At 39.1% G+C, this 24,020-nt stretch overlaps 1 protein-coding gene across 2 annotated transcripts in view; it reads right to left on the reverse strand.

The window, feature by feature from the left end:
- LRRC49 (leucine rich repeat containing 49) overlaps nucleotides 1–24,020 on the reverse strand; it is a 149,059-nt gene that overhangs the window by 81,316 nt on the left and 43,723 nt on the right. For both annotated transcript variants that reach the window (XM_042941522.1, XM_042941525.1), the window contains one exon: nucleotides 21,210–21,271. In XM_042941522.1, the coding sequence (XP_042797456.1) occupies nucleotides 21,210–21,271 (62 nt within the window). The remainder of the gene's footprint in view (nucleotides 1–21,209; nucleotides 21,272–24,020) is intronic.

The following is a 24,020-nucleotide window of genomic DNA, read 5'->3' on the forward strand; positions in this document are numbered from 1 at the left end:
GCAACTTTGTTTTAATCATTAACAGGATAAAGGAAAGTTGAGAGAACACTACATGATCGGCACTGACATTAGTGCTAAAGACAGAAAGATGAGTAAGTACGACGCAATTGCTACTCTTAAGGAAATTGCATTCTGGTAGGGGAAGTACATATATACACCTACTACACACACACGTGGATACACACATATGCATATATATGAGGTAAATAAAGAGATGGACTGAAAGTCCCAACTCACCTTCCAAAAACAATACAGAACTGCCAAGAAGAACAAATTACATAAAACCAATGCCCATAACATAACTAAAAGACAGAGAAGGCCCAAGTATCAAATTACCTGTAAGTAGGGAATATGAAAGGGCGATATGAAAAACTGTGGAAGAAAGAAAAGAGGAGCTGATAGTGGGTCTAAAACTGATCTAAAATCACTAGCAGAAAGAGAAGGTCCACAGTAGGTGCAACAATACTGTAAGAGTCCTAGTTGATCTGAGCATGTACTACAAGGAAGGGACTTTAAGGAACACATGATCTGAGGTGGCAGTCTTCAAAAAGTCAGTGCTTTTGAGAAGATAGAAAGGAAAGTAGACGAGCTCTTTGGGGACTGGATAGTGAAAGCGAAAATGGGCAAAGGGGAGATTGAGAGCCTTGCAAGATAAAAGAGCACCAAAAAATTAAAGATTAAAAAGGATATACAATCCCTTTTACACACACACACACACACACACACACACACGCCCCAACTATACTTTGCTGCACTAACAGAAGACACCTTTGACCGAAGATTCTTATAAGTCGCCCAAACCCATAAAACAAATAGGCAAAACCAGACTAAATATATACAAAGTATTTGAAGAACAGAAATCGAATCCACCCCCCAAAAAGAAACATGGAGAAAACTGTAATACAACATTGCACACTGAATTCAATATCCTCAGGTGAGCATTTGGAGCTAGGATAACCCACCTTGAATAAGAATATTAAAAATTAAAAGCAGATTTGGACAGTAAACAGAAATGACAAGAGTGTTGATTGAATTAAGGAAAGAAATGGAAGGAAAAGACCAAATCATCACACAAAGATTAAATTACAATGTCCCCAAGGGAAAATAGATACAAATAAAATTTTACTAAGGAACACTGAAGAAAGACAGAAAAACAACCAAGAGAATGAAAATGAAGCAAAGAAATAAAGTGTGCCAATAGCAGCTGAAACAGAAGAAAACCAAAGAAGAAACCAAGTGTGTGATTTGAGATCCTAAATATAAAAACAAAACAACTGAACAGAACCAATACTTAAAACTATAACCCAAGAAAACTTTCTGGAAATAAGAAAAGACCAAAATGTATATACTGAAATGGCCCAACAGGTAGCTGGGAAAACAGAGCCAGAATGATCCATCTGAAGACATATCCTCACAAATTATTAGACTTTAAAAATTAAATAATAATAATAAATAAATAAAAGAAAAAAAAGCCTCATGACCTCTAAGCACAAAGATCAAAAGTGAAGTTCAGACTGGCATCAGATACCCTACACACTGGATGCAAAGAAATAATGCAGCTGTATTTTTTTTGAAAAACTCAAAGACTGGATGAGTGAATCAAGAATGCTATGCTCAGACAAGCTATCTTCCAAATATCAAGGTACAGAAAAACTCTAAAGCGCAAGAGGTATGGGACCCTTCAGTACCCATGAGCCCTTGCTGAGGAATACACTGGCTGGCCTTCACCCTTGAGAGGTGACCGAGGAAGCCCGAGTGCAAGGACTAGGGACGAGCACTCAATGACTAATTGTCGTTCTGGGCCTAAACTAGAGGCAGGAACCCAGGTGGAACAACAACATGCTATGTATTACGTAGAGTGTGCTTTATGTGCAGGGAAGTACAAGCAATGCGGCGAAAAAAAACAGAAGGTCGGAGAAGGAAAGAGAAAAGTAAAATAAGCTAATGATTATCGGATAGACAATATGTAAGAGTTAAAGGATACCATTAAAAATGGCACGCTGGTAAAGGAGGAAGCAAGAAACCAGGGGACGACTGGAGATCAAATGCACAGCAGAGTGAAAGTAGTTAACAAAAGCGCCAAGAGACCAGATGTTAATTCTTCTCACCACAAAAACAAAATGATAATTATGGGACGTGACAGAGGCTATAGCTAATGCTATGGTGGCAATCATTTTGCAGTAGGTAAGTGTATCACATCAACACTTTGCACAATGTTCTATGTCAATTATATGTCAATGAAAAAAAACTGGGACTAAGGCAATTAAATAATATCAAACAAAAAGGAACCAACAAAACCAAAACATAAAACTTCCCAAACACCCAAAGAAATCTGAAAAAGTAAACACAACATGTAAAGAACATAGCAAGTATAAACATAACACACATGGAAGATTATATGACAGAAAGACTTTAGTCACATGAAGAAATGTAAACGGGCTTCACTCATGTATTAAAAGAAAAAGATTTTCAATACGGCCATCAAAACAAGGCCCAGATATATCTTCTGTGTAGAAGAGAGATGCCAACAATAAAGGGTTTCAGAAAGGCCAGTGGTCGGGGCACCTGGGTGGCTTAGTCAGTTGAGCCTCTGACTCCTGGTATAGGCTCAGGTCAGGATCTCGCAGTTGTCAGATGGAACCCCATGTCGGGCTCTGCTCTGAGTGCGGAGCCTGCTTAAGACTCTCTTTCTCGGGGTGCCTGGGTGGCTCAGCCGGTTAAGCGGCCGACTTCGGCTCAGGTCATGATCTCGCAGTCCGTGCATTCGAGCCCCGTGTCGGGCTCTGTGCTGACAGCTCAGTCTGGAGCCTGTTTCAGATTCTGTGTCTCCCTCTCTCTCTGACCCTCCCCCGTTCATGCTCTGTCTCTCTCTGTCTCAAAAATAAATAAACGTAAAAAAAAAAATAAAAAAAAAAAAGACTCTCTCCCTCTCTCTCAGCCCCTCCCCCCTCTCTCACACACCCTCTCTCAAAGTAAATAAATAAATATAAAAGAAAGAAAGAAAGAGAGACAGAGAGGAAGGAAGGAAGAAAGGAAGGAAGAAAGGAAAGAAAAAGAAAGAAAGACAGACTGGTGGTGAGCAAAGTATAGGACATGGACCAAACATGGTCTAGCACCTGTTTTTGTACAGCCCATAAACTAGTAACAGTCTATAGTTTTAAATAATTGTAAAAACCTCAAAAGAAGAATAACATGTAAATAACATGACATGTAAAAATTATATGAAATCCAAATTTCAGTGTCCATAAATCAAGTTTGTTTTTGTTTTTGCTTTGTTAATGTTTATTTATTTTTGAGAGAGACACAGAGACAGAGGGTGAGCAGGGGTGAGGGAGGGGCAGAGAGAGAGAGAGACACAGAACTCCAAGCGGCCTCCAGGCTCCACGCTGTCAGCACAGAGCCTGATGTGGGGCTCAAACTCACGAACTGTGAGATCATGACCTGAGCCGAAGTCAGACGCTTAATCGACTGAGCCACCAGGGCGTCCCTTTTATTTTTTTTAATTTTTTAAAATGTTTATTTATTTTTGAGACAGAGAGAGACAGAGGTCCATAAATCAAGTTTTATTGGAACACCACCGTCCTCCTATTCACTTTGTATTGTTTATGTAGCACAAAAGAAGAGGTAAGTATTGAAACAGACTTTGCCTGCAAAGAATCAAGGACATTATATCAACCTCCGTTCTCTGAATGCACACACACATGTGGGTTCACAGGGAAATTCTACCAAAACTTCAAAGACCAGAGAGCACAAATGCTTCACATGTTGTTCAAGAGCATTGAAAACTAAGGAAAACTTACTGATTCTTTTTATGAAGCAAATATAACCTTGACTCTTAAATCTGGTAAAAATAGTACTTTTAAACAAGAAAAAATAATAGATCAATGCCACTTGCAGGTACTGTTGCAAAAGTTTTATTTATATTTTAAAAATATTTATCTATTTATTTTGAGAGAGAGGGAGAACTTGAGCAGGGGAAAGAGGCAGAGGGAGAAAGAGACAATCCCTAGCAGGCTCCACGCTGCCAGCACAGAGCCTGACACAAGGCTCAACCCCACAAACCACAAGATCATGACCTAAGTTGAAGTCAAGAGTTGGTTCCTCAACTGATTGAGCCACCCAGGCACCCCACAGAAGTTTTAAATAAGATATTAGGAAACAAAATTCAACACCACATGAAGAAAATTATACAATTTGACCAAATTCTATCTATTCTAGAAATGCAGTTTGTTCAATATTGGGACATCTATTAATAAAACCTATGATATTAATTGATCTCCGGGAAAAAATCATCTGGCTATCTCCATAGATACTGAAAAAAGCCTGTGAAAAATTTCAACACCTATTTTTGAAAGCAAACACTCAAGAAAATAGAAGTTGATGGATACTTTTTTAATATGATAAAAAGATCTTAAACAAATGATAAAAATACATACGTGACAGCCAGTTATTTTACTTAATGTGGAAACATTTGAGGCATTTCCACTAAATCAGGAATAAGGCAGAAGCGCCCACTAATCCACTGCTAGTCAATACTTTACTGAAGATAAGAGCCAATGTAATTAAATACATGAAATAAGTTAGAGGTGTAAGAATTGGAAAAGGAGTGAAACTATTTTTATTTGCAGATGGCCTAGAGTATACCTGGAAAACCACAGAGCTAAGCTGTCGAACCAATATGGTAGCCTCTAGACACATGTAGCTACTGAAGACTTAAAATGTGGCTAGCGTGACTGAGGATTTAAATAGTTAAGTTTATTAACTTTACTTAATTTTTTTTAGCTTTTATTTAACTTAATGTTATTTTGTTTAATTTTTTTTTTTAACGTTTTGCTTTATTTTTTTTGAAACACAGAGAGACAGAGCATGAACGGGGGAGGGTCAGAGAGAGGGAGACACAGAATCTGAAACAGGTTCCAGGCTCTGAGCTGTCAGCACAGAGCCCGACGCGGGGCTCGAACTCACGGACCGCGAGATCATGACCTGAGCCGAGGTCGGCCGCTTAACCGACTGAGCCACCCAGGCGCCCCTAACTTAATGTTATTTTAGACTTAAATAGTGACACGTGGCTAATGGCCAAAATACTGAAGAGGGCAGCTTTAGAATATTTCCACTCTCTTCAGAAGGTTCTATTGCACGGTGCTGCCCTAGGGAATCAATGATAAAACTAGCCCAAACAATAAAAGAATTAAGTAATGTAGCAGGATATAAAATTAACACAGAAATCTGTGTTCAGAGCCTCATATACACAAATAATGACCCATTAGAAGGCATAATGATATAATATCAATAGAAAAGAGAAAATACTTAGGAATAAGTATAACAAGAAATGTGCAAAATCTCTATGAGCAAAACTTTCAAACACACCTGAAAGACACAATAAGTATACTTAAATGGAAATACACCATTTGTTCCTGATAGAATGATTTAACATAAGAGATCACTTCCCCAAGTTAAGTTAAAAACATAATGCAATCCCAATAAAAAATACCAACATCTTACTGGGGGTTAGACAAGTTGATGATAGGAAAGATAGCATCCAAAATCACCGGGGCAAAGATGGGCCTTTTAATAAATCGCTCTGGCACAACTTAATAGACATTTGAAAAACAGTTAGATTAGCTCCAAACAGGGCTCTAATGCAAGTATTAAAACATACAAGTGGTAAAAAAAAAAAAATGTGCAAATTTATCTCTAGTAACTCATGTATCTGCTGATTTGTGCAAAAAGAAACACAAGAAAGACAAAACCAGAAACTTACAAAATTGACTTTCTATAGGGGTGGGTGAAAACAGAATGGAAGGAGTAGGGTTGGGTATGGAGTAGAAAGAAAGGAAAAGCAGCGGATCTCCGAGGGATACCTTTCCGCATAGTTTTGAGTTTCAGAACCATGTTATTGTTACACGGACCGAAAAATAAATATATCAAATTATAGCAAAGTTGAGGGTGGAAAATAACAACAACAACAAAAACAATGGAATACAAACAGAAACAAATTTTTCTCGTAGGTCAAATGAATAACATAATCACCCTGAAAACTGGTGAAAAACTAACCCAAGCAACTTCTGAACACAGTTCTTTGATTATGTACCTTTAGGTTAAAGACAAAACAGTATCAGTAAATACTGAACCCCGGTTAGTAGTCTTTTTCCTCCCACAGAAATATGGCTTAGCGATTCTGAAACTACTTTCCATATATTCAAATATATAATGGGAGCAAATATCAGAGAAAGGAATTATAAAAACGGAAAGGGGGTGATCGTGGATGGCTAAAATAAGCCCGGTGATAGCAGACTGTAATCGCAAGTTTCAGGATTGAATTCATGGAGGGTGTCCGTATGAAGCCACAGTTTTTAATATCCAGACAGACAGATAAAGATGTATAATACACTCACACGTATGTGCACACATATCCTAATACTGCCCATTGAGAAAGCCTAGAAGCAATGATACGTCAACAACCGTGAACATACTTAGCATTCAAATCTTGCTTTCTAAATACCATTTGCCACAAAAAGGAATCAAAACTCCGGCCTGATTCCAGAGCCAGGACTGCAAAAGATGAGACTGGAATGGCTTGTTGTGCCAAGAAGTAAGGAGGAGTTCAAAAAACGATGAGGACGTATCAAAAGACAACAGGAGTCAGCTCAACAAATCGGGGGAAATTTGAGCATCAAAATGAATAACAGTAAATGATTATAATCTTCTCTTCCCCCGTATGTAAAAATTTTCTGAAGAGTAGTCACTTAGGAGTTTAATTCCTTAGGGCTAGAAGTATGACTCCCCCTAGTAAATACAAATGCATTTTAACAGTTCACAGCTTGAAAAGGCAGGACTCCAAGGATTAATGCCCTAGTGGTAGAATGAAAGGCAGTAAGGGAGGCACACATGCTTACCCAGAGTGCAAGGACGTGAAGTCAGCCTGAGACACAGGTATGTGCGTGTTTATCCTTAAAGTGTTAATACGTATTTGAGAAGGGACAGAAGAGCCATGCTGTGGAAGAATAAAAAATCTCCGCTATCTAGGTCAAGCAGACAGATGGCATTGTGAGGTGAGGCCGGGAGGGGAACACACGCGCACGCACGCGCACACACACAAAATGGGCTGAAACAGCCCAACGTGAAGGGGCTAGCCCTAACGTTATGTGAGCACAGGCATTAAGGAGGAAATAAGTTAACTGGATATCTATTATTATTATCTTCCTGCTCAGCTTCCTTTCCCCTAGCAACAGAACACCTCTGTTGTGTAGTAAGCCCAATCCACATACTGATCCCACCCCCATTGTCCTAGGGGATAGGGAACATATGTCCCGGGCTTGAGCATTCAGTGTGTCCTATATGCTCCTGGCCAGAATGACTAGTTCCGACAGGGCACCTGACCTAAATAAGCGCCATCGGAATCGTCTGCAATACTGCTTCCTAGGCTGAAATGAACATTCGAATTCCCTGGGGATCTATTAAAAACGACAATTCTGATCCAGTAGGCCTAGGATAGGGTTTGAGAGTCTGGATTTCTAATAAGCTCCCCTGTAATGCTGATGCTGCTGGTCCAGAGTCATAATTATGAACATTAAGGCCCTTCAGAAACTTCCTGTCAGACTTATCAGGGAATAATTGACCTTTACCAGAGCTGCAAAGCTGACAAACTGCTTCTGGGCCTGTTGGCTTTTCTATGACATGTAGGGTTTGTTTGTTTTAGATTTCCATCATTCAATACTTTGTGTATTCTTTCGTTACATCATATACACACTCACAGAAAACAGAAGCCATATACATGTCTTCTGTCACTCCCCCAAATGTCTTATTTGGTGTTTTACATTTAGAAATGCATAATCAAAAAAAAAAAAAAAAAGAAATGCATAATCAATGTTCTTTAACACCCACTGGGCAACAATTTTAAATTCCTAGATGAAAGAAATGGAGAAGATATTTTAAGGAACTGGTAAAGCAGAAGAAGGATCAGTTTCTAGCTGGATATCATCCTCTGGATATCCTGAAGATAGTCCTAGATCCTGAACCTATGCAGCTATGAAAAACCAGCATCACTCTCATCATTCCTTAAGTGAGTCACTGTGAAGAATTATAAGGGCGATATCTGTTCAGTACAAAAAGGCAAGCCTCAAAGACAAGATCAAAGGAACTAGCAAAAAATATTATTAATCGTACTTACAGATTTGCTCAGTGCTTTCTGGGAGACACCTAACCCCAAAACTATAGTCTCTAACCTGGGGTCTACAAGTGACATTGTCAATTTCTTTTCAAGCCATAAGAAGGGAGTTTTACCAAAAACAACTCTCAGAGATTAGTTGACAGTTTGAACAACCCTTTAAGGAATCTTAAGTCACTGTGATACCTTTTTATGTGCCCAGAACAAACAAGCCTAACTGATTCACTTCCCTTCAAGGCAAGAATCCAGAAGTATCCTCCTTATTTACAGAGAATCCCAACTCCTAACTCCTGTTTTTGGATTAAACAAGATTTCTTAAAGAGTTAAATACCCTCCTGTTTTAACCAAGGCTTGATTAGAAACCCACTAACTTTCAGGATCAGGCAATAATTTTCCTTCCCGACCAAATTACATTTCAGCCCTTCATAAAAGTCAGCTTTAATACTAAACGCTAATAGGGAAAAAGCAACTAATTCAACCCATTCAATAACCTATTCACACACACACACTTCCTAAAAAGTAAACTTCCAAAAATGCACACATAATAGTCATAGGTTCTCTTATTTTTCTTTCAGGCCACCCAGTCTCCAGGATGGGGGTGTTCTCTTCAGCACCAGCCCTCCCAGAGAGGTAGCTCTCTGTTTTCCAATTCCTCTGCCAGTGACGGAGTGAGTCAAGTATCCAATTCAGGACAGGTGTATTAGGAAGCCTGACTGTAGGTGTGTATCTAAACTATATTCTGCTATTTTGCACTCCATTTGTCTGATTCCTACATCTTTCAATTGATTCAAAACTTACAGCAGAAGAGAAAGAGTACGATTATCAATCAGTCCTTCAAACGTCGGAAGTCAGCAGCTTTCATACAAATATACAATCCCTAGGGGCGCCTGGGTGGCTCAGTAGGTTGAGCACCCAACTTCAGCTCAGGTCACGATCTCACTGTCCGTGAGTTTGAGCCCCGCGTCGGGCTCTGGGCTGATGGCTCGGAGCCTGGAGCCTGCTTCCGATTCTGTGTCTCCCTCTCTCTCTGCCCCTCCCCCGTTCATGCTCTGTCTCTCTCTGTCTCAAAAATAAATAAAACGTTAAAAAAAAAAAATTAAAAAAATCAAATATACAATTCCTATAAATGTATTCCTAATTTATCATTGCTTTTAGATTATATATATTGTTCCATCACAAATAGGGAAAATATTTTTCTTTTGAAAATGACATGATCTCGCAGTCTCAGACACGGACTCAAGAATGGCTAAATGTAGACATATTTATTATGCGTGCATATGAAAAAGTATCCCAACAATTTCATCATACATCTGTAGCATTCCCTTTTCAGTTTGACCTGCTCATTCGTATCTTTCACCAGCCACAGGTTTCTGGTTTAATTAGTTCTTTCCTCAGTCTCTTCAGTAAAGATTAGAATCTGTTAAACCATAGTTTCTGAAACCATTTCTATAGGAAGATAAAGAAATAAAGACAGAGCATGGAGTTTTCTGAACGAATAACATGATACTGGAGTGGAGTTTAGAGAATCTAAAGAATCCATTTTTGGCCCATTTCTAAACTGTGCATTTTAAATACCAGGAAGTCTTTTCAGATAAACTGTACACCTGCCACTTCAGGTTTAGATTATATCATTGGTTCCTATATACCTATAGGTACATAGTATTGTTAATATAAAGGGAATTCATATCTTTTTGTTTGTTTGTTTGTTTGTTAAGTAGGCTTCCATGCCCAGTGCGCAGCCCAGTGCAGGGCTTGAACTCATGACCCTGAAATCAAGACCTAAGCTGAGATCAAGAGTCGGACACTTAACCTATTGAGCCACCCAGGCACCCCTGGAATTCATATCTTATTAAGTACCAGACAGATAGATGGCAGAAAAAAAAATAGATGATACATAACATGATACTTTGAAAATCTGATAGAAAGAACTTGCACTTTGGCAATGATAGTATATCCCACGACAGCCATGATGAAGTTGCTGCAAACTGAATCCTAGGACACTACATAGCATATTGAATAGGGCTATTAAGAATTATCTAAGGATACTGGGAAATATTGGAAAACATCAGCTTTACACTTCAGTTTTATTTACACATTGATTAAAACAATGATGATTACGTGCCTACAATGTGCATCATGTGACCACTACCATGAGAAGTGAAATGTAGCCTAACTGGACATAAATACAAACAGATAGTACAGTGTACTGAGAGATGCTGGAGAGGTATCAGGAAAAGGAAACAATTCTCCTTGTCTGGGAGTAGACTGGATGATACGGATTAACAGAAGTTCCTCAAGGTAGAACTATACATTTGGGTTTCTGGCATAACTAATTTTGAGCTTGTTTATTTTTCCTGAAATGAACAGACCAATGTGTTCACTCTTTCCAATATCTATTCATTGATATTTGTTTTATTTGTTTTATTTTATTTTTTTTTAATTTGTTTTTAACATTTATTTATTTTTGAGACAGAGAGAGACAGAGCATGAACAGGGGAGGGGCAGAGAGAGAGGGAGACACAGAATCCGAAACAGGCTCCAGGCTCTGAGCGGTCAGCACAGAACCCGACGCGGGGCTCGAACTCACGGACCGCGAGATCATGACCTGAGCCGAAGTCGGACGCTTAACCGACCGAGCCACCCAGGCGCCCCCATTGATATTTGTTTTAAATGTTGATGTTCACTGTATTCGGGAAAAGGAAATTAGAAAATACACATTGGTCTCGATTTACTAGACTTGTTTGTTTCTGAACCTAGAACAACCACCCAATATAATATTTAATCATAAGCAATTTTAAGACTCAAAATTCCCCTTAGTAATATGCACCAAAATTTTTCCCGTAACATTTAGAGCCATCACATTAACAACCCCCCCCCCACAAAGGGCCTTTGGTCAATGTTTTTAAAAATGTTAATTCAAGGGAGCATCTAGCTGGAAGAGCATGTGACTCTTGATCTCGGGGTTGCAAGTTCAAGCCCCGTGTTGGGTGTAGAGATTGCTTAAAAGGAAATCTTAAAAAAATAAAAATCAAAATGTTAATCCACTTCCCCAAGCAGCTATCAGCCTTTCAACTGTGTATGTGTGAGCCCAGGCTGAGCTGAGGTGTATGAACAGCTTGCTCCCAGGGCCTTACTTTAATTTGATTTCAAGAATCTTTCCTCTGAGAATAACTGACACACATATACACACAAATATTACCTCTACACTAGTGAAAATCAAACCTCGATGACGATAAGAGTATCTGGAAAAAATTCCAGTGAAGTTCCTTCGTAATTGATAAATAAAACCCATGACAACATTTGTGTGTATTTTTGTACCGCAGAATTAATGTTTTAAGTGACTATAGATGCTGATGCAAACAGAGTAACATGAGGTATAATAATAATAAAAAAAGAACTATCTCCTTGATGTTTTTTCTGCCTTTCCCTCCTTCAAAGGTAAATGCAAAAACAATAATTAACATAAAGAGGGTCCCCAGTTTCCCTACTGCCTTGTACCTTGGCCGTCTTTTCTTTCTTCCTTACTATCTGCCACCCTTGCCCTATGAACTCTGGCTCTTCAAGAAACCACAAGGCTTGCAAAAACAGTCCTCAGAAAATATGTTCCGATAGTTACAGAATCCACAAGCAAGACACATGAAGGAAGGAACAACCCGCAAGCCCTGGAGGGGGTAAGGTGGAAAACTACTCTTTGTGGTAAGGGTGCAAGACCCCCGTATTCGCCTTTCCAGGGTCCTGCACAATCTCTGATCCTGCACCAGCTGGAGGGCCAGCTGGTTTTCGGGGCTCCCTGACACCACATCTAAATGAAGTCTTTAATCTCTATTCGGGTCACTGAAATAATTTTCTCTTGCCAGTAAAATCTATATGCAATTTAATAAATGGGAAGATATAAAGCAAACATACTCTGTTCATTTTAAAATGCTGCTCAAAGCAAAATAATTATAGAATTTATAGCTGTACAAAATACACTATATAGGTATATAAAGCATATATAAAAAAAAAGATTGGTTTCTGATGCTCACTTATCTATAGAATATTGAGGGGATAAGCTTACAATGTCAATGGGTGAAGGGCAGTAGGTTGATTCCCTTAAATGAGAAAAAGCTCTCCAGTGTGTTCAAAACACTGGCCACTTGCCAAGAGTACATGGTATCATGGTGCTAATATTCTACCTGAAGTCACCAATCTGTCTGGCATGAGATCAACAAATACTTAAAACTGACATAAAGAGGGGCACCTGGGTGGCTCAGTCGGTAAAGCGGCCGACTTCAGCTCAGGTCATGATCTTGCGGTCCGTGAGTTCGAGCCCCACGTTGGGCTCTGTGCTGACAGCTCAGAGCCTGGAGCCTGTTTCAGATTCTGTGTCTCCCTCTCTCTCTGACCCTCCCCTGTTCATGCTTTGTCTCTCTCTGTCTCAAAAATAAATAAATGTTTAAAAAAAAAAACTGACATAAAGAAAAAGTAATTTTGACTGTAACAGAAAAATAAAACAATAGTCAGAGAAAATCGATGAACTAAACTGTGCAACCCTCCGCTTAGGGTAGAAAAACCCACACAAGACTTCATGTTAGAATGCAGGGTATTACAAATAGCGTGGTCATCTAACAAACCAAATGTCCTAAAGATGATGAAGGAAATAAAGTTGGTCCATTTTAAACACTTTTATACGCAACAGTATTTTAGAATGATTTCTACTCTTGATATCTAAATGGAAAAGTCACCAGTAATAAAGCAACACTGAAATAAGGTATACATAGAAGATTTTAGACAATTTTAGTAAAAGTTCCATGCTTTAAATGCATTTAGATCCAATAATTAGGTCACCTCTAAACACGACGAAACAAATTTATCTTATGTTAAGTCTGTTTTTCTGAAGTGATGGAACAAATCTGTCATTAGTTGTGGACTCTGTTCACCTGTTTTCTTTCTGAAAGGACTGAAATGCTGCAGCTAAGCTTGACAATCAGACGCTAAGGCACAAGGCCCTCAGCAAACCCTGGGGGGGTTGCTCACCTTGGCGGAGTAAAACAGCAATGGATTAAAAAATAAATATATTAATTAAAAAGCCCCTAGTTTTAGAATTGTTTTTGTAGGTCCTCTTTAGCCCATGCCTATCACATTTAGAAGAATGCAATTAAATGTCTGCCTGAAGGTGAATCACATGGGAGCCATTAGGCAAACACCTCCAAGCGGGGTGACAGAGCTAAACGGGTACTGATCGTGGCATTTCCTTGGCACGAATGTAGTCATTTCTTAAATTTAACACTTTTCTTAGACGGCAGTCAGAAAGGATCTGTCAATGGTTGGTTTCTGTTTTATTCTGGTGATTTGCGTTAATTCAGTTGGTAAGATTTGCCTATCGTTGGTCATCTGCCATGAAGGAAAAAAAATGAACCCATTCTAACAGTTCGCTGGATACTAGAACTCAGAAAACTTAATTTCCATCGAGCCGAAATGACATAAGCAACACCTGGAATTCTGGAAAGTACAAGAGCGAAGCCTGCACTGTAGGAACACCTTATGTAACAACCTGTTCGTCAAAACTAACAATGCATTCTGAAGGTCAGTAAAAAAACCATTTCCTCCTTGAAATAGCCGGTACGAAAAAAGACAACTGCCGGGTAGTCTGAGTTTCTCTGACTGGATATATAATTCATATGGTGTGTCTTACCATGTTGAAATATAGCTTGAAAAAAATGCAAAATGAGTTATTTCCTGACAACGGTAAAATTATTAACTATTTTTTACAAATTTGGAAAAGAGCCTGGGGGCTACCCTGGAGAACCACGATGAGGGAAAAGGCACACCCAAAAGCTTGCAGTCTGGTGACCTCTGGTCATACTATAATTACTAAAAGAGATCATTAGAGAACTTGTAATAGTCTTCTTTCCTCCAAAAAGAAAATGGAAACCTAGCTCAAAATGTACAGTGACATCGTAAAGAGAAAGTGGAGCCCAAATAGCATTGTCTTACTGAGAGGAAGGAAGTGGGTAAGAGAGGCCCACACGGCCAGGAGGGGGGAATCCCTGACATTGTTTAGAATTTCCAGCGTGTGGTAATAATAAAAAGCAAATTATTTTTAGTCAGTCTTATTATTGTATTTTTATTTATTCATTAAAGTTTATTTACTTATTTTAAGAGAGAGAGAGAGAGAGCACAAGTGGGGGAGGAGCAGAGAGAGAGAAAGAGAAAGAGAGAGAGAGAGAGAGAGAGAGAGAGAGAGAGAATCCCAAGCAGGTTCCATGCTGTCAGTGCAGAGCCTGACGTGGGGTTTGATCTCAGGAACCATGAAATCATGACCTGAGCTGAAATCAAGAGTTGGACGCTTAACCAACTGAGCACCCAGGTGCCCCAATTTTATTATTGTTTTTAAATAAATTTTTAAAACAATTTTATTATTGTTTTTAATAAATCCTTCCTGCCTGTACCCTGAGGCCAACCACACCCATGACCTTAACCCTTGATACAACCCATCTAACAGGAAGATTTAATTTCTACAGATTTTTCTCTATTCTAGAAGTTCTGCGCAAGATCTTTACTGACAAATTGATAGATTGACCTAGAAGCCAGAAACAACGGCCAAAAGAATTTTGATTGCTTGAGCCTTTAAACCTCACATGTCCAGGCGCTAAAAACAAACAGTCCAAATGACATAGCAATGATGTGAAAGCAGACACACCAAAACAAGTTGCTAAACCATAGGGAAGAATATCTCTACTTGAGGGATTGAATTAATTCTTCTTGAAAATTTTTTGATACACTAGTCATATTATTCACATAGTAGATGCTGGAGAGACTGTAGTGAGCACTTTATATTCTTCTGCCTTTGTCAAGTTTATAGTCTAGCAGGGAGAACAATTTAAAATTCAATAAACTATGGAACTGCAATAATTATAGAAGTACAGGAAGCTATGATGAAAGCGTGTGGCAAGACTCCATAGTGTTGTTCAAACTCTGTAAGCCCAATCCATACTGAGAAATATATTTACATTGTAACCCTGCCCCCCACATCTATAGTAAAATAATATACACACACAAACTCATGCACAGACACATCCATATATAATTAAACCTGGACATTTTTCATGAAACAGTATTTGTCCTGAAAATGTGTGGCAAACTCTGATATTTTCTATTTCATTTTTATTTTCCCAGCCTCGACCACAAGATTGATTTTAGGATCCTTCTATGGGTTTTGACCCAAAGATGGAAAAACAGACTGATGGCATTTTTAAGTCAGCTGCATCATTTGCTAAAGGTACAAATTCCTGAACCCCACCCAAAACTATTGAATTAGAATCCATGGAAAACGGATCCCAGAAAGCCGCATTTTAGCAGCTCTCCAGATAATTCTTAGGCATATTAAAGCTTGAGAACCCTTGGTATCATTTAATCTCAAATCTCAATGATGAGGAGTTATTCAGGCACTGAGAGGGTAGACAAATGTTAGTGCCAGAAGCCACGGTAGATACAAAGACCAAGTGGGCAAGCGGGAGCATGCTGTGTTTAAGGAAGTTCAAAGGAACAAGAGTCTAGGGCGCTTGGGAAGGCAACGAGCATGGAGAAGTAGGCATGGCTCATTCTGCAAGTTCTCTCTTCTAGTCTGTTCCACAATCCCGCAAGAATAATTAAAAGGAAGGAAATTTTGACAAATGCCACAACATGGATGAACTCTGAGGAGAGCTAGACACAAACAGACAAATACTGTGTGAGTCCACTCGTATGAAGTACCTAGGGCAGTCACATCCCAGAGACAGAAAGGAGAATGGTGGATGCCAGGGGCTGAAGGAGGGAGGAATGGAGAATTATTGTTTAATGGGTACATGGTTTCAGTTTTACGAGATGAAGAGTTCTGGAGGTTGGCTGTGCAACAATGTGAATGTAACACTACTTCACTGTATACTTAAAAACGATTAAGATGGTACATTTATGTGTATTTTACCATAATTTAAAAAAAGAATACACGAGTCCAAGAGTCCTAAGCTGATATCTGATCCTCACTAGTGTTCGACTTCTTTCCCAATGATACCGAATTCCCCTCAGTTCTAGAAGCAATGGCAACCATTCCCTTTTAGGCAATCAAGACACTAGAATCATAAACCCTTCTTCCTTTTTTTTTTTAAAGCTTGTAAAAACTTTCTAAGTTGGAGAATGAAAGGAGAGAGAGAGAGAGTGGAGAGAAGAATCGATTACAACTTGACCTTGTGATAAAGAGCAGAGCCCTGTAACCGTCTCAGCGGAAGAGATGAAACTAATGGAACACTATAATTTTTGGCTAAAGATCATAAACTGCTTCCTGTGGGTCACAAATATTTACTTATCCTCGACAAATATTTTTGCTTATGAAGCTTTTCTTCATGAAGGAAAATTTTGCGTAATGCCCAAGTTAGCACGTATTCTCATTTTGGGGTACCACAACTCAGTGGTTCCCAAATCTAGCATTGAGTTGCACATCAGAGTACTCTGAGGAACCTTAAAAATTTACAGAACCCTGGCTCCACTCCAACTCTACTGGAGAAGATTACCCAGTAGGTTCCAGCAGTGAACCAGTGACTAGGTCATTTTAAAGCTTCCAAGGATATTTTTATGTGTAGCCTATTTGGGAAAAATCACTCAAAGAAAAGACAGTTAGGAGAATGGCTGCCTGAGCACATGCACTTACCTCCCTCCACCCTCTCAAAATCTCTTTGAAATTAATGAACATAAAAGTATGAAAATACCCACAGCAGTACTAGAAAACCAGGAAGAGTTCCATCAGTAGACCAGAACACTAAGGAATTTCTGGAAGATATAAAGCAGATGGAATCAGTAAAACCCCAAATTGCTAAAGAGCCTGAAATGAACAGGATCATTTACATTGTAAGTGTTGCCGGCAGAACCTCAGAATATTCCCTAGATCAGAGGCAGCAAGTGTTGGCAGCAGATGTGGGTCAGGTGTCCAGTAATTACTGAAGGCTTTGGTAATAATTTTCCAGCATCTTACTCTCAAGAGTAGCTGACTTGTGAACTGTCCCCGGGTTGAAACATGACAAGAGAGGAAAGGCAGTGTTCTGGGTAAAGTCTGGCGGCCAAGAGGAAAAAGGAGCCCCCATTTCCAGAAGGCAAGTTTCTTGTGCACATCCTAAAAGAAAGTCCAACTGGGTAGACCTCTTCCTTCCCCCCTACCCTACATCCTCTGCAGGAAGAGATCCCGTACTCATGATTTTCATGCACACTTTTTTTTTAACCACTGCTGACAAAACAAGTCCACAGACTCATTTGTTAACATGAACTGCCATCACAAAAGCATAGAAATAAAGAAGCAAAAGAAAGAAAGCATTTTTATTTGGAGAACAAATACAGGGTTAACTCCAAGGGGAATAAAGTAAATTCTAGAAATCAAGGGAAACTTTCTCTCATCCATAAAATAAGAATAAGTCATTAGAAAAGGAAAAATACAATCAGAGTACTTAGAAATTAAGACCATGAGAGCCAAGAAAAACAAATCAACCAGACAAACAGCACCTCAGAAGAAGAGGTGAATGACGGAATGAACATATCTGAAGAATGAATTAGGTACAACGGATCCCCTTGATCAAGCACAGAATATGACTCTCAGGGTGATCATCATAAACAACTTCGCCAGGCCCCGCCGGGGTTCCGTGGGCTGGAGGAGGGCCCAGGCGTGGAGGGAGAAAGAATAGGCAAGGATCACACTGCAGGTCTAGAGAGGGCAGACCTAGTGCGCCCACCCTAAGCCTTCTGGATCAACTTTGCCTGGCTTGTGTCCTCTACCTGGAATGTCCAAGTACCCTTCACTTTACCAAGGCCTATTTTCACTTAGGCCTGGGTCCCGGTGCCACGTGCCTCTGGGAAGGCTTTCTTCACTTCCCATCCTCAGGCTGATTTTACATTTTCGAATATCCCCACAGATCAGCACAGCTAAGTTTAACTTTCTATATAATAACCTATTTGTGTCTCTGTCTTCCTCAGCTTTGAGGGATATTTGAAAAAAATTTTTTAATGTTTATTTATTTTTGAGAGAGAGAGAGAGAGAGAGAGAGAGAGAGAGAGACAGAGGATGAGCCGGGGTGGGGCAGAGACAGAGAGAGAGACACAGAATCCGAAGCAGGCTCCAGGCTCTGAGCTGTCAGCACAGAGCCCGACTTGGGGCTCAAACTCGGGAATGGTGAGATCATGACCTTAGCCAAGGTCGGACGCCCAACTGACTGAGCCACCCAGGCACCCTGAGGGATATTTTAACCAAAAACACTGGTATTATTCAGCTACAGAGACATGGATACACGTCAGTTGTCCTCTCAATATATCTTGCATGCCTACTGGTAGCACTGGATGCACTTCTAAGAGCTGAAGAAAAATAACAGAAAGGGTTCTGTACACACAGCATTAAAGTACCTATTCGTCCCATGTTGGAATTCTCTGAATTCAATAGGATGCCATCACATTTGGCGACTTTCTGAATTTCCACCAGGTTCCTAACTGTTTATGCAAACGGACCTCTACGAATCCAGTAATTTGGTCAAAAACTAGGAAGCCCTATCACATAACAATCAATATGTTTTTGTCTCCCTGAAATGGATATACAATTGGATACTTTCATTTACTGAATATCATCTGTGAGTTTTCCGGAGGGAGTCATAAAAGGTACTGACTTTCAGCTTTTCACCGCTGTCTCTCCTCTTACTGACCTCTGCTACTCCTGGGCTACTAAGTCTAAAACCAGGCAACTCTATTATGCCAGGACTATGGCAGGGCACTGGGGCCCTGAAACGATAGAGATCTGTACAGATCATGTGATGGCCCAGGTATCTGAGATATTTATCTTGAGTAAAGCTAACAGAAGTGATTTCAAGGCTTGCACTCTCTGATTTTTCCCCCAGCAGATCAAATCTTTTCCGTATACCATGTCCTGGACCACAGGCGTCAACAGGAACAGAGCAGAAAATGTACTGAGCCTCCAAAGCAGACGAGCTGGAAGCACTAAAGGAAGGTTAAGGGCTGTGCCTATGTAGAAACATAAGAAAACAATTAGTAAGAAAATGAAAGCACTGAAATCGTTGACTCACCTCTAGCTCAATTTCTTGGGAAATCATACTTTTTAAAGAAACTTAAAAGAGAGGGAGAAGGACAGTGAAGAATATAGCATTGGTTATCTTTAATTACCCTTACAAAGCAAATATTCCTTAAAAACAATGTGGTAATGACCGCGGGATTTATTGTATATGTGACAAAGAAAATTTTTCTCTGGAATTTTTCTCCTTAAGGCACAAAAGATAATTGATTTGGGGGACATGAAAATTAGAGGTCCAACTTACAAAGTAGTATATTGACCCAATAGGTGTATTATCAAGTAGCATAGTTTTCCCCAGCTCATGGAAAACCTACCATGGCTGAAATAAAACTAAAAATGATTTTTAAAAAGAAAGATATTAATCTCATTAGTCATATCTTTATTTTGCTGAGTGGGTAAAACTCTTTTCCAGATTGGGAAGAAAATTCCCTAAATAGAAGTAATTCAAGCCAACTCTCTATAGTCAGGAGTCCAGAAGTTCAAGTATCCTGGGGACTTGGGAACGTCAGAGCCCCTATATACCCAGATTTATATCTCTCTTTAAATTACTCCCCATAATCAAGGCAAGAAGCAAAAGTAATAAGTTCCACCATAAGCTGGGGGAATCTAACGGTTTCCAGCACCTTAAACAATGGATATGGTAAGAATGAGAAACTATCTTCTCACAATAGTTGCTAATGGTCTTTAGGTAGAAATTCCCCAAAGAAAATTAAGTGTCCCTTCCACTGCTATTGAAAAGAAACCCTACCTCCCCAATAAGACCACGGGAACACATTCAACACAAACTGGAAAAAATATGAAAAGTCAGAAAACTTCAATATTTTTTCCACAGAAGAGAAGAAGAGAGACAGAGGAAGGGTATTTGAAATAATGCCTCTGTGCAAAGTTAACCATCTGGATTTAATCTCTAACCTTTAGAGATATGGTACAGAGATATGGGGTTAACCCTTAGGTCTGATAGGGGAGGAAAAAATGCCAACGAAACCGCACAAAAACTAAAGTCCTTCTTAAAAATTTGTATTTATTTATTTAAGTAAGCTCTATGCCCAACATGAGGCTCAAATTCACTACCCTGAGATCGAAAGTCAATGCTCTACTGACTGAGCCAGCCAGGTGTCCCTACACTGGTTCTTAATAATCAGAAACATAGACCTTGAGCTCAGGAAGAGATGTGCTCTAAACTCTTACACTTAGTTCTTACCGTCTTATAAAAGATGGTTCAAAGAATAGCCCCGAGGTAAAAGTAGAGAACAGAGAGGTCGTCATAAAGCATAGTTCAAACTGACTGGCTGGGGGAAGGAGGAGGAGGAAAGGATTAGGGAAGGAGTAGAGGTCCTTCCTTTCGCATCAAAAAGTCTGCCTATCTCAGCGCCAGTTCTGAAATCTTCCACATTGACACTGAATGAGACAGCATCACAATGTGAGGATGATATGCTTCAAATCTTTGGAAAACAAAATGTATGCATGTGTATACTCTAATATACAGTCTCTTAGCAGCATTCGTTCTAAGTAGGGATAACAAGATAGAAGTTATGACCTAATTAGCAAGAGGCTCAGTGACACAGCCTGAAATATTACATCCAAATTGCTTAGTAGCTATACGGAGTGTAGATGACAATTTATGAAAGAAATTCTAATTCAACTGACCGGTGCAGGAAGTGTCAAACAAAGGACAGCAAAATATATGTTGAAATTTCCACATACACATTTTACGAAAGAGCAACCCTAAAGTATAATTAAATAAAAAGCACAGGCTATGCTAATTTCATCATCCTAGCATTAGAGTCTCTAACCCTCACCAGAGCTTTGTTTTTCCACCAAGAACTTTGTCATATGGCCCTGTCATTTTCAAATGTAAAATCTTCCATGACAAGAAAATTTTCCAAGGCACTTATAATCCTCATTTAAAGCACTAGAACCCACACAATCAGGTTATTAATAAATGACAAATCGGGAGTTTCCACTTACGTAGATATATTGTTGAAGCTGAGAAACAGACGTTGGAGGCTGGGCAAATTATCCACATCTCTCTAGAAGGAAACAGAAAGCAAAAATTTATCAGCTGGAAGAAAAAAAAAATATTATCAACGTCTTCTGGCTCGGCTGTTGAAATATGTAGTCATTGCTGTTCACTGCAACCTTGCTAGACCATTGATTTCCACTGGACACCGAGCTCCATTCTTCCCCACTGCAGATTAAATGGGAGGGTTTCACTACATCCGCAGAGCAAGCTGCACCACTCGCAAGGTAAAAAGCACTGAGAACAGGGAGAGATGCCGCTAGCCTCTTTAAGCATGCTTTTGGGAAAGAAGCCAAAATGCTACTTCAGCATTTCAACTGTAGCACAAATATAGTATGATCAAACGTTTGTTAAAAATCACTTTTAAAAGGAAGCTGTTCAAATGTTTTAAATTTTAAATTTATGCAATTAGCTTTCCCAACAGTACCGAGAATTTCAAAGCCATTTCCCTCACTATTCTCAATCCTTTGGAAATAGACCAGTTACAAATGAACCAAGATGCTGACAATCTCCCCATAAAACTAAAAGCAGATCACAGTGAGTGTCACTGAAGGGCAATTTCCAACCTAAGCAAACAACAGACGTTACAATTGGAAATCTACCCCGTTCTGTTTGGGTACAGCACCCCAGAGCAAACTATGGCTGTTTAAACGTGGTTTTACCCTTACCAAATATTGAAATGTTTTGGCTCAAATGACTTTTTTAAAAATCACAAAATAAGTACAAAGCCATCTAATTTCATCAAATGGAAAGACACAAACTTCTTGAAAATCTGACATATGCTGAAGAAATAGAATCTTAAGAAGCAGCTTAGTAATTACCTAGGCTACAACCTCATTAGGCACATGAGAAAAAGTGAACAGTTGGGGTTGTTGCAGAGGGAGGGTGGGGGTGGGATGGAAAGGTGACCCAGGATTACTTACTGCCCTTAGAGGCTGAGACAGGACAAGATTGGTTATCTTGACTTCCGTTAAAATTCTACACACTGACACTTCTCTTATAAAATGTTTCTCTTTCTCTCTCTCTCTCTTTTCATTTAAAAAGTTTTTTTAAAGACTCACTTTAATTTGCTGGATGATGAGCTAGCTAAAATATCTGCTGTTAATACTAATATGTTAGTATGAAAAGTTGGGGCACATTTCTTTCTTCTTTTTTTTTGTGTCTGGGACTAATTATTGAAGCATAATTAACATACAGCATTATATTAGTTTCAGGTGTATAATAAATGCTATTAATTTTTAAGGGCAGTATCATTTATAATAATTCTAGTTATAGGAGTTTGAATAATGCTAATACAAGTATATACATTTTACATATTACTGTGTCGAATATTTAAACCCAAATCAAAACTTGTTTTACTGTTTCCATAGGTCATTATCTTTCTTCCTTCTTCCTTTCCTTCCTCCCTTTTAAAACTACCATTTCCAAGACCCCAGTAAGAATTAAGACAAGGGAATTAAAATTACAGCAAAGCCTAGCTTTTCCTAAAATGGTTCATTTATTTAAGTTTGCCATATAAAGAAAATATAAAAGTGATGGAATTGTGACAGAGCCGCATCTCACTGGTTTTTGAGAGGGTAGAGGAGAAATGAATCTGGCTTAAGACATTTTCCCATGGGGTTTCCCTTGTGCACCCCTCTCCAACACTTTGTCAACTCTGCAGATCCTAAGCAGTATAAAACAAATACAGTTGCCAGTCATCAGACCATGGGCTATGTGCACCATTCATTTGGCATTCCTATTCTCAGGCCCACCCCTGAAAAGCCTGTTCCATAGGTATGAATGGTGGTTTTTAGAGTTTTTCAACCATGGCCAAAGATAAGTCTGCAGAAAACAGGAAGGCATCCAAATTCCCCTCAGTGGGTTGTAAGCTCTAAATGTTGGCCAACTTCTGGAATCATCTCTACCAGCTTCTTCTCCTGATAATCTCAGAAGTGCCTGGAAGGTAAGTGGAGGAGTGATGGACTAGCAGTTGGTCTCATTTTACTCCAGGGCCCTACTTTCCAAAGAAGTGGTAGCTTTCTTCCTATCTGGTCTCTACAAGTAGGGAGTCACAGCCAAACTGAAAGCCCTCTCTGTACTCTCAAGGAATCTTTTCTCCCCAATTCTTCCTAAATCTACCTGAGATATTTATGGGCACCAACATTGTTTGTTGACACCTAACCAGGAGAAAGTGAGAAGCAGCAGCCTGGCTCTCCTTTAAATCAAGGCACCTTAAAAAAAAAAATACACTTGTCACTTTTAGCTCCAGCCTACCACCTTCAGAGACTGCAGACACCTTCCAAGATGTAAGTTTTTGCTATTAAAATATAAATTCAAATGATATCAGGCTATAATTTGTGAGACAGGTTTTTAAAAGTTTGCTTGATTAAATTATAATGTTTTGTATTTATCTTCATTTATGAAACCAAATTTTAGGAGAAGTCTTTATCAAATGTTAGCCATCATTAGCCATCATTACCTGATAGAGCTATAAAAAATATTCACAACAGATTGAAAAACGAAAACTCAGAATTTAGCTACATATCCCTATAACCCGTTTAGTTGATAGCCCTTCCAGAACTTTGAAAAGCAAAATGATTACCCGCAATCATTTTTGTTGTTCCAGGTTTCATTTCTACAAGAAAATTATAGCTTTTAATTTTGCTAGCAACTCTGAGATATACTTTGTAATGCATAGACAAAAAGAAAACATATTTATCATATTAATTATCTGTGTGTGAGTTATTTACAGAAGATTAACAAACAAAAAAGACTTG

This window comes from Panthera leo, chromosome B3 (assembly GCF_018350215.1).
Source record: "Panthera leo isolate Ple1 chromosome B3, P.leo_Ple1_pat1.1, whole genome shotgun sequence".
Classification (NCBI taxonomy): Eukaryota; Metazoa; Chordata; class Mammalia; order Carnivora; family Felidae; genus Panthera; species Panthera leo.